Below are 11,919 nucleotides of genomic sequence, written 5' to 3' on the forward strand. Positions count from 1 at the left end.
GGTATGTATTGTTTAAACATGACAAAAACCCTGTCGGAAGGCAGCGAACAAATGAGTGAGTGGAGAAAACATTTCTACTGCTTCGATTTGTCACCTTGCGAGAAAGATGAAGGCGAAAGATTCTACACCTGCCAAAGCATATTTCAGTTCAACTTGCACAGAAAGCTTGCTCAATACGTTGGCAAAGCTCTCTGCTTGTCAGACGAGAATAAATTTTGGCTTGCAAAAGTTGTCAACAGGCTACCGATTCCGAAGCTACCACGATACATTCCACTTCAACTGGTTACCTCTTAAACAGTTTCATTCGAAAACTTTGTAATTACTAATTTTCGACAATTGATAATAGTATATCTATTAACGAGAATTTCTTTCCATTTTAAAGGCTTGAAGGCCACAATTGATCACGTTTCTAGAGCTATGTAACGAAAAAACAAGACACTCAGTTTAAAAAGCGATGGATTTTGTTGCCCCATCTGTAATCTTGGGGTCTTAATAACTTAACGTAAGCGTTTAAGTACAGCGTGGTACATCAGCCGAACATAAATATCATGTTAAACTGTAGTTTAATAATAGTCATCCTGTGCGCACTACGTAACGGTGCCGCCTTTTCTACCAAAAGAGTAGTCCAGTTACCGAAACAATCTCTGTACAGAAATGGTTGGTGGGGTCGGGAGGATAAAATGATATTAATCTCTACCTAGCAATGCGAATGGCTACGTTAGGCTGCCTTAAATCAAACTTATAAAACCTTTCGTATATGGTACACAAAATCACTCAATTATCTACAGAAAAGAAAACAATATACACAAAATATGTATAAATACAAAAAAAAAAACGCACTTGCACGTATTCTACACCTAGCAGTCTTTCTCTATCTTGGGCAGTTTGCTTACAACAGACACATACACACACACGTGGATGGACGTAACAAAATGGGCTGCGTGCTACTAAAACCTGCCTGCCAACATCGATCACGTATCGATGATGTACTTGCCCCGTTGCTGCGTTACGGTAGTCGTGGTGACGGATGGGCCGCTTGAACTGTTCTGTTCGCTACCACCGGGTTGCTGTTGCTGCTGCTGTGACGGTTGCTGTTGTTTCTGGTGTTGCTGCTGTGATGGTTGCTGCTGTTGCTGGGACGACACCATCTGCTGCTGACTCTTGGAGGTGGTTACCGTGGAACCGGTAATGTCGGTCCGGAAGCTACCGGAGCACTGCGAATCGGCAACGCTGCGACCGTCACCTTCGTCACGACGCGATAAATCGGAAAACGGTGAGCCGCTCCGCTTCACCACGGTCGAGAGCGAGTTCTCTGTGGAGGAGGACAGATTGCTCGTCAGCCCACTGCTGACGGAGGATTTCAGTTGCTTCTGCTGCTCGAGAATGTCGGCGGTGGTAAGATCGCTCGCCTTCACGATGTTGGGCGATACGTTACTGAGCCAGGGTTTGTTGGAGCTTGACTTTTTCGCCATGGTCGTGGTGTTGGCACCGAGGGCAGCCGTCATGGCGGCAACGGCCGCTACGGTCGAGGTGGCACTGCATCCGCACAGCAGATCGGACGGCGAGTGGCAGATGGCACAGGCGCCCTCGTCCAGCTTGCCCGCGGTGGTCGCATTCATCTCGATCTCGTTCATCGCCTCGGCCAGATTGCCCACCGTCAAAGCGGCGCTCGGTTTGTTCAGCATCGAGGCAGCGGCAGCCGCGGCAGAAGCCGCTGCCACCGTCACGGTGTTGCTACCCTTACTACCCAATTCTGGCGCTTCGTCGTAGTTTTTGCTGAGCAGCAGCTTGGACAGTGATGGTGCCAATCCGAGCCCGATATTACGCTCGTGGTACACCTCCGAGATGGTTGGTGTCATCTCGCGCGACATATGGCGCAGGATCGAGTCCTGGATCGTTTTCTGGTTCGATTTCGCACCGTCCTTGACGGTGGTGCACGGGACGCCGAGGTTGCCGACACCTGCCGATCCCACCATCGGTTGACCGATGGACGGGGCGTGCGATTTGGTGCCCAGCCCCAGATCGGATGGGGACGCTTCCGCCAGCGGAAGCATCTCGGCGTCGGTCGGTGAGAAGTAGAGCTTGTTGGCGTTCAGATTAAGCGTCCGCTCATCGTCCGGAAGCGTGGAGAGAGGCTTCCGGGGTGGGGCAACATGATTGCCGAGGGTGGCAGAAGAGGAAATCTCCGTCCGGCAGCTGAGCCGATCGAGGAAACCGAACTGATCAACCGGGTGCTTCGAGCGGGTCATCGTCGTGGCGGATCCCGTCGACGTACCGTGCAGCTGATGCTGACCGTGCAGCTGGCCGTGTGATTGCTGTTGGCCGTGCAGTGGTTGATGTGGTTGCTGCTGCTGTTGCTGCGACGGGAGATGCTGCCCGTGAGGCGGAGGACCCAGTTTCAGCTTGTTGCGAGTTCTCATACTCTGCAGACTGTGCGCCAACGACGTCAGCTTGCTACTGATGGACGCGGCATTGGAAGAACCGGAACCGGGCAGATCAAACGAACGTTCAAACTCCGAATCGGAGCTGGTCGACTCCAGCACCGAGAGTGATTTTTGGCCCCCGTTCGGGACGGAACTCTTGCCGGCGGGACCGGCCGGACCGACCGCACCGTTGATGTTGTTGTACACCGGTGCAAGCGGTGCCAGTGGCCGTAAACTTTCCACCATCGGGAGCGTTTGGCGCGGTGGTGGCAATGGCGGTAAGTGATGGCCTTGGTGTGCCGCCCGTCGCAGAACCGTCGCATGGCCCGAACCCTCCCAATCGGTGGCCGAGCTCGCCGAGCTGGAACTATCCGGCCGTCGGTGATGGCCCGGATTCGGATGATGGTGAACGCCGTCGCGAAGTGTATCCGGGAGCGTGTATGATCCGGCACCACCCATCACCATGCCGGAGGCGGTCGCCGGACCGTGCACACCATTCAGCGCACCGGGCACACCGTGCACGGTGCCATTGTTTGTGTAGAGATTCTTGATGCGCGTCTGGTGTGCTAATGCCAGCGAAACGTTTTGGTCCACGTTCTGTATCGTTACCGGCGGGCTGGGTGTGAACGCGGCATCACTCTCACCACCGCCACCCGGTCGCGACACCTTGATCGTGCCGCGTAAGCTCGAGTACCCGAGACCCTTCGCAAGATGGTCACTTTTCAGCAGTATCTGCTGCGTCGTATACCCGTCGGACAGCTCACTGTCGGTCGTGTTGGCCAGGCTCGTATCGAGCACGTTCCCGTTCGGCACGGACTGCGCACTGTCCGTTTGTCCACCGTCCGGTTCGCCACGGCGCCGCACGTACGAGATGAACGCACTGCGGGTGCTCAGGAACGGTACGCGACGCAGTGGTAGCGGTGGGCGCGAGAAATTGTAACTCGTCTGTGACTTTACCGTCACCGCTGGGGAGATGCTCCGCTGTTGTGAGTCACCGCTCGTCGGTGTTGGACTTGCGCCGGACGACGCTTTCAACTGCTGCTGGACCTGCTGGCACTGTTGCGCAGATTGCTGCTGTTGTTGCTGTTGTACGGTTGGTTGCGATTGCTGCGACTGCTGGATGGATTGTTGCTGGTGGGCACTTTGCTCGTCGGCCGTTTCCTCTTCGTTCAGTGACTCCGAGCTGCTGCTGGACTCGATGCCCAGGCTTTTCGGTGCTTCCTGCGTATCGAACAGGGCCAACAGTGCTTGCAGCACGAACTGACAGTTGCGCCGGTTTGCCTGTTTGCCGGTGCGCAGTGTCACCTGATCTTGGCCCACCTCCATCAGGTCGAAACCGAGCGACGCGAGCAGCTCGTGACATCCCGACACACGCCACAACCGTACGCTGAGCGGTACATCGATCGCACCCTCGTTATCGGTTGCTTTCGATGGGAACTGTGCGACCACGTGCCGCATCACGCCTATTATCTCGTCCGCTATTTCGGCACCATGCACCAGCTTCGACAGGGCGTGCAGCGTCGTCGGGGACAACCCAAGCAGTGCCTGCAGACTAGCGGAGCACTGTGACAGCCGGTCCTCCGGATCACTCTGCGGGAAGAACACACTGGACGGGATGCCGTTAGCGGCCGGTTCGAAGCGAAACCCGACCGCCATCAGCAGATCCTTCCACCCGCTCACCGGGCCCGCCTTGTTGTCTATGCTCTTCTGCGTGGTGTACATGGCGTTCTTCTGTCCGCGGTGTATGCGCTGCAGGCTCTTCTCGACCAGATGCAAACACACGCGGAGCGCATCGCGACACTTGTCCGGGGTGCGCATCAGTTCGCACAGCGCCTGCCCTATTAGCGCAACCTTGTTCGAGAGCCGCACATTGCCGCCGATCAGTATGAACCCGGCCCAGTTCGCCGGATGGGCAAAGTGTTTCGTGTGCTGTACGGTTTGCATCGCCTCCGCTAGGGCCCGTGCGGCACGCGTACCTTGCAGCAGGGCTGAGTAGAAGGCGCGCAGCAAAATTTTAGCCGCAGTTTCCGGGACGGGCCACAGCGATACGAGTACGGCACCCGTGCCGGCAAACAGCCAACTGCCGGCAAGATTGGCCACCCCACTGCCGGTAATGGGTTCCACCGAATGGTACGAACTCAGGACGACCAACTTGGCGGTCAACTTCATCGATAGCAGATCGGCCGCACTGAGAATGAAGTCGGACAGCGGTGGTATCTCCATGTTCGTGGTGGACAGATCGGTTGTCTCCTCGTCATTATCGCCACCCAACAGCTCACCGGCCGCGTTCGGGTAGTAACGCTTCTGCGACTGTGAATCGAGCACCTCACCGGGGCTGAGCACCACCGCACCAAGCTTCCAGCTAACGTTCGCCGCAAAGTGTACACATTCTGCCGCAGGCAGCTCGGAAACGATCGACTCTTTGGTGGCGCTCGAGCTGACCAGTGGTTTCGTGTTGAGCATATCGGACACCATGGCTGCTTCCTGCAGTGAGGCGGGCGAATCCGACCAGCCCCACGTGTCTGACAGTGAGGACGGAATCTTTGGTCCACCGATTACGAGCGCACTGTTCAGTCCTTCCGCTGAAAAAGAGATGCAAAAATTGAGGACACGTTTTCACACGAAACGGAGCTGAGATGGTTCACGTCTCTTACCTGGTTCACGCGTCTTGATGCGACTCTTTTGCCGCAGTGTGTGCAACGACGGGACGGTCAGCAAAGAGCATCGTTCGGATAGATATTCACCATCTTCATCACCGCTGCGCAGAATAGCAAACGGGACCAGGTAGAGTTCCTTCTCCAGTACCAGAATCAACTCGCGACGTCCAATTCGTGCAGCTGCAACAGAGAATGAACATTAGTTGAGATTTGTCCAAGATGCGCAAACAAAAAAAAAACTGGGGGCCATTCTTACTTGTGCTGATATCGGGCAGCAGATCTTCGAACGGAGCTAGTAGTAGATTGTACAGGACGTGTAAACAGGACGGTCCTTGCCACGGTGGCAGCATGTTCGATCGTCTCGACCGTGTCGATCCCTGCAGGCTTCCAATAGACCTACCGAGGATGCAGACAATTTAGTTCGGTTCCATCCGGAACGAATTATATGCAGGCGCTAAAACACCTACCTTGTTGAACCCTGCAGACTAGCGACCGAGCCACCAACACTGCCGAGACTGAAGAGCGAACTCAGCGAATAGTTGCTCGAGTTGAGCAAATGGTTACGGTTAACCATGCGCAAAAACCCAGCCCGTTCGTTCGTGAAGTCATCGATCAGATTCTCGTTCGACGACTTCCAACCGCTACCGTCGCCCTCCTGCAACACGCTGCCCGAGTTGACGCCCAAACAGTCGCGCACGTAGTTGATGTACTGCTCCAGCAGGCTGTTGTTGTCACCCGTTGCCTCCTCCAGCTGGTTCGCTTTTTTGTCCGACGGAGGAACCGTTCCCGACCCGAGAAGTGCCTTTTTCTTCATCATCGGTAGCGTTTGCTCGTCGAGTTTGGTCGCGTGGAAGCGCACGATGCGCTTCTGCGGCTGCAGGAACCACGCGTACAGATCGGTCCCAGCGAGACTGTAGTAGATGATGCTCGTCTTGCTGCGATTGACCGTGTCGAAGATGTACTCGCTGCAGGTGAGCAACGTTTTGCGGTTGTTGAGCGAATTCTCCGCACTTTGGTTCGAGTCGGCACCCATGCGCGACCGGCACCGTTCGGCTGCGACCAATGCTTCCTCCGTGCGTCCCAACCCAACGAGAACGCGCTGCAGCGTTTGATAGCAGGATGTTTGCAGGTCGTACAGCTGGGTACGCGCCTCCGGCGTGACCTGGTCGCTGCGTATCGACTCGAGAATCTGTGCGGCACTTTCCATCTGCTGCCGTGCCGCATCATCATCACCGGAGGCGACCAGCGCAAGTCCGAGACGGTAGCGGAGCTTTGCTTCGTCCTCCAGCTTGTTGAGAGACTGGGCGATGGCTAGGCCCTGGCGTAGAAAACCGACTGCTTGCGGCACTTGCTCCATTGAGTGATAGACCCGCCCCAGTGCGAGACAGGCGTGGGCTTTCGTCTGCCGATCGGACGTCAGTGTTAGCTGCTTCTCGTAGTACCGCGCGGATTCTGCGTAGTTCCGCAGTGCGTCATACACGGAGCCTAGGTTACCGCAGGCGCGCGCCTGCAGTGTGCTATGGTTGATGGTCTCACCCAGCTCGAGGTCCTGCTTGTGTAGCCGCAGCGACTCGTCGTAGTCACCCATCTGCTGGAAAACTGCCCCCAGGCCACTGATCGCGTCCGACGTTAGTACACGATCGCCGAGCTCGCGGGCAATGTCACGCTGATGCTCGAGACAGTTGATCGCCTGCTCGTAATTGCCCAGTGCGCTGTGTATACTGCCCAGATCGCCGTACGCAGCCGCCTTCGCTTCCGGGTTGCCCAACTCGTGCGACACCACGAGTCGCTTTTCCAGACACACAAGCGCCTCCTGAAGGTTGCCGACGGATTTGTAGCAGTTGCCGAGTCCTCGGTACGCTCGTTCCTGATCACGTGGACTCTGCAGCGCGATGGCTAGCTGTAGGTGGCGTTCGTGACACTTGATCGCTTCCGTGTGGTAATCGCCGAGTGCGTCGTAACAGTCACCCAGATGCCCTAGAGCCCGCGCCCGATCGTGCTGCGCCGTTGGGGTGTTGACCTGCTCCAGTGTGCCCAGCTGCTGCTCGAGATACCCGATCGCATCCTCGTAATGGCCCATGTTGAGTCGCGCGATGCCAAGATTGCCAAATGCTTGCGCCTCTACCGCGGAGTCTTGCAGCTCTTGGGCGCGCTCCAGCTGCTCCTGGTAGCATTTCACCGCGTGCGTATAGTTACCAAGCGCCATGTGGACCGCACCGAGATGCCCATGTGCCCGGCACTCGCCCGGCAGATCGCTCATCTCCTGCCGGAGCGTTAGCTCCTGCGTGTGGTAACCGAGTGCTTTGTCGAGCTTTTTCAGCAGCCGATGGGCGAGTCCGAGTGCACCACAGGCAGCAGCTTCCATGCCACGTTCGCGGGTTTGTCTTGCGAGTGCTAGCTGCCGTTGGTACATCTTGATCGCCTCATCCACATCACCCATCCGGATCAACACATCGCCAATGTTTCCGAGTGCCCGAAACTTCCCCGGCAGGTGGTTGGTCATGTGGGCAATGGCAAGGAAGTACTTCTGGCACTCGAGCGCACCACCGGTGTTGCCGAGGGCCAGATGTGCTAGCCCAAGGTTACAGTACGCCCGGCCCATATTCATCTTGTTCTGGAGATCTTTCGCGAGTGCCAGATCCTGATCGTAGTACCGCACCGCTTCCCGGTAGTTGCCGATGCAGTAGTGTGCGTAACCGAGAAAATGGCACGCCTTACCTTCGGCGGCGACATCACCCAGCTCCTGCGAGAGCATCAGATACTGCTCGTAGTACGGCACGGCTTGGGCAAACTCTTGCCTCGAGCTTAAACAGTTACCCAGGTTGAGCAATGCGCACGCCTCCCCAGCGGTGTCCTTCAGTTCGCGGGCAATGTTCAGGTGGGCGCGGTAGTGCATCAGCGCCATGTCGTGTGCACCGAGCGCCTGATACGCCACCGCCAGGTTCCCGTGTGTGGACGCTTCCGCGCTGCGGTCGTGCACCTCCTTGCTGATGATAAGCTCCTGTTTGTGGTACTTGATCGCGGACTCGTAGTACCCGGCGGCTGAGTACGCATTGCCAATGTTACCGTACGCGCGGCCCATGCCAGCCTTGTCCTGCAGCTGGCGTGCGATGGTTAGATGCGCCTGGTGCAGCTTGAGCGCCGCATCATGCTCCCCGAGCAGCTGATACACGATGCCCAGGTTGGAACAGGCCCGTCCCTCACCCACCTTATCCCGGGCGGCCAGCGCCATCTCGAGCTGCTTCTCGTGCCACCGTTTCGCCTGCACAAAGTCGTGGCCGCAGCGTGCCGCATGCCCGAGACCGGCGTACGCCCGCGCTTCGATCGCACGATCCCCGAGCTGTTGCGCTATCCGCAGCACACTTTCGTGGTAGGTGATCGCCTGCGTGAAGTTGCGCTTGTAGTGATAGCTCGACCCGAGATTACTGTACGCCCGTGCCTCCTCCACCTGGTTGCCAAGCTTCCGGGCCAGCCGCAGATGTTGCGTGTGACAGTCGACCGCAGAATCGAACTCGCCCATCGCCAGATACACTGCACCGACGTTACCGATCTCGCGCGCCTCCTGCAACCGATCGCCCATCTGTTTCACCAACTGTACGCACTGTTTGTGGGAGGCGAGCGCATTCGGATAGTCCCCGATCGCCGTGTAGACGTGCCCGAGCGAGGTAAGGGCAGCCGCAGCCGCCTGCGTATCTTTACACTTCATCGCCAACACTAGCTGGTACCGGTGGGACGTTAGCGCCTCCTTGTACGAACCCTGGCTAAAGTATGCCGAACCGAGGTTACCGTGCGCCCGACACTCACCCGCGGTATCGCCGAGACTTTTGGCCACGGCCAGGTCCTGCTGCATGTAGGCGATTGCTTTGTCCAGCTGGTTCAGTGCCCAGTGGGCGGAACTGAGCGCGGAAAACACGGAACCGCGCAGCTTCAGCGAGCAGGAACCGATCCGAAGCGCCGACTCGAGCACGGTAACGGCGGCATGGTACTGGCCGGCGCCGAGCAACTCCTGCCCGACCACCGATATCACGACGAACGGCGACTGGTCGAGCTTCATCGCCTTCAGCTGCTGGAACGTTGGTTCGAGTGCGTGCCGCAGCGGGCTCTTGATCGAGGCCTCCACCAGCCCGGCCAGCAGCTGCTTGCTGTTCGGATCCTGGGCCAGCCCGGCACTGAACGCGGCGAGCGCTTCACCGTACCGGCCGAGACACTGGAGCGCAACACCCTGCCGGAAGTAGGCCTTGGGCCACTGGGGGCACAGCTCCCGGGCACGTGTTGCGTCCTGCAGGGCGAGCGCAAACTGGCCCTGCTTTAACCGGGCCGCCGAACGGTTGCTGTAGAGGATGTGATTGCCCGGGTCCAGCCCGAGCGCGTCCGTGTACAGCTGGACGGCGGTACTGAAGTCACCATTCTGGCACGCGGTATTTGACTGGCGCACCTTCTCGAGGAAGAGGGCCCTGTTGGCCGCTGGCAGTTCCGGCGTACCTTCCGGTTCGTTCTACACGACGTCACACAAAAAGGGAGCAGATGATGGAACAGCGAGAGCGGCCGGAGAAAAAATATGAAAGAATGCAAGAAAAACCTCCCATTAGTTGCACATTAACGATCGTTTTTTTTATCAATCACACGCACACAATCTCATGCATACACGCACACAAACACACACACACACATACACACAAATGCGAACGCTGTGCTGCTGTGCCTGGGCCAGTCAACGATAAGGACGAGCCAACGGAGGCAGCAGCAGTTACAACGGCTGCACCGCACTGTATAATTAGCGACCAGCGCGCGGATGGTCGGGCCGAAGAGAAACTCGCGATTACGGTACCGAAAGGATCAGCTCGGCGGATAGTATCTCCCAGACGGTGGGATGGATGGCGGGCTGCTGCGCTGTGATGGCGGTGGCCGTGATCGCGGTGCTACCGCCGGTAGTCTGATGCCCGGTCACCGTACCACGGCCCCGATGGCGATGTCGCCGCTCCGTGTGCATGGTAGCTGGTGGGAATTGATGGCAGACTCACACACGCACACACACATACATACAAACACACAACACCCGGCACTGCACAGTGGAGTCCGTGTCTCGATCGCGAACTCGCGACCCCGGACCGTCCGGCAATGACGATCGTGTTCACGCGGCGGTTCACCTTAAACTGAGAGCGCATACGCGCTGGAAACCGCTTCGAACGCGTACCTCGTGCGAAAATGGTTGCTCCTTTCGAGAGATTGAGAGAGAGAGAAAGCGAGGGAGAGGGAGAGCGAGAGTACGATCGACTTCGATCGAGCGAGAGAAATCTCGCGATCACATCTTAACCTAGGGGGTGTGTGAGCGCGCACCCCCTGTGTCTGGCTGTCTGTCGCTCGCTCAGGTATTTCTTCGCATTGTCTTTCCGTCGCCACCAAAGATTGCCCATCATCATCCCCCTTTGCTGTGTTGTTCCGCAATTTCTTACTCTCACCCACTCTCTCTCTCTCTCTTTCTCCCTCCTTCTCTTCATTTTTCTCTTTCCCATCTCGTTTGGGGTTCGCTTTTTGAACGAAAAGTCAAACCAAACGCTTGAAACGATGGGAATGAAATCGCTCTTTTCTTGCTGTGTTACATTCGAGACCGCCGCCCTGTACGGAAATCGGTTGCCACCGTCATCTTTGTCTTGCTCGCTTCGCCTATCTATCCTATCGCATTCCTCCCATGCACCCAGTGCTCTGTCCAAAACCCCGACTCCTTGTCCGGTGGCTGAAGAAGACACACTGCACTGTGTACCTTCTTACCACAACCACACACACACGGTCGGTACTACCTGTCCGGCTCAAGGGTGAGTGGTGCGCACGGTCTTACGAATAGGGGTATCGATGTTGATTTTGCCCTTCCGCTGACGTGCCTTTTCGGTACCGAATGATGAGCTGGGTGTATGCCCCGGGTGCCTCGGAAATGTTGCCAAGTCTCGTTCTCGCCGCAAAACCCCTCCAGCGGCATGGAAATGTGCTCCCGTTTTTTTTATTATCACGAGGAGGCGGTAGCAGAATTCTGCGCTCGGGAGAAGAATTTTGATTGCTTCACAGTTTTGTAAATTTCGGTTTCATTCAATCCAGAAACGAAACAAAAAAATTCCTTGCCAGCTGACCTGAGCGGTTTCTGCGTGAATGTTTGCCTTTGCGCACTCCAACTATTGTTCGGCTTAATGAATCTTTTGAGAGGAACATTGTAATTGGTAAGTTCTGTGAATCGATACACAACAAAAAAAAATCACGTATCGATAGTCAAAAGATGCTTAAATCGTGGATAGTTCATGAATATCTTTGAAACCTCAAAGACTCAATGTGTAAGTAATCAAAATATATAAGGTTTTCTGACGTGTAACAATAATCTTCGTATCTGTACGTCTTTGAAGCTTCTGAAAACTTTGAAGATTAATTATTCTTTAAGGATTCATGAATGCTCGAGGATGCGTGACTTTTTGAAGGTTTTTGAATCTTTGAGAAATCCTAAAGATTTATGAATCTATATGGTCTCTAAATCTTGAGGATTCTGATTTTTTGAAGAATGCTGAATCTTTGAGGATCCTATGTCCTTGAGAATACAAGGACCTTCAAGGATTCATAAATCTTTGAGTATATCTGAATCTTTGAGGATTTTCGAATCTTTAAAATTCCTGAATTATTGACGATTCCTGAACCTTTGAGGTTCCTAAATCTTTGAGACGTTATAGTTCTTCGAGGGTTCCTAAATCTTTCAGATCTTTCATAGATCTTTGAAGGTTCCTGAATCTTTGAGATTTCATAGACCTTTGAGGATTACTGCATCTTTAAGAATTTGTAAATCCTTGAGGATTTATGAATCT

General features: G+C 55.6%; 1 protein-coding gene across 1 annotated transcript; it reads right to left on the reverse strand.

Annotated features, from left to right (window-relative positions):
• Positions 1 to 489: 489 nt before the first annotated feature.
• Positions 490 to 10,070, reverse strand: LOC128310862 (tetratricopeptide repeat protein 28). The gene is made up of 5 exons (XM_053047599.1): positions 9,909 to 10,070; positions 5,548 to 9,575; positions 5,337 to 5,476; positions 5,078 to 5,260; positions 490 to 5,005 (listed from the first exon to the last, which is right to left on the reverse strand). The coding sequence occupies exons 1-5, from the start codon at positions 10,068 to 10,070 to the stop codon at positions 972 to 974; spliced, it is 8,547 nt and encodes a 2,848-aa protein (XP_052903559.1). The 3' UTR covers positions 490 to 971.
• Positions 10,071 to 11,919: the final 1,849 nt, after the last annotated feature.

The sequence above is a fragment of the Anopheles moucheti genome, chromosome 2 (genome assembly GCF_943734755.1).
Source record: "Anopheles moucheti chromosome 2, idAnoMoucSN_F20_07, whole genome shotgun sequence".
Classification (NCBI taxonomy): domain Eukaryota; kingdom Metazoa; phylum Arthropoda; class Insecta; order Diptera; family Culicidae; genus Anopheles; species Anopheles moucheti.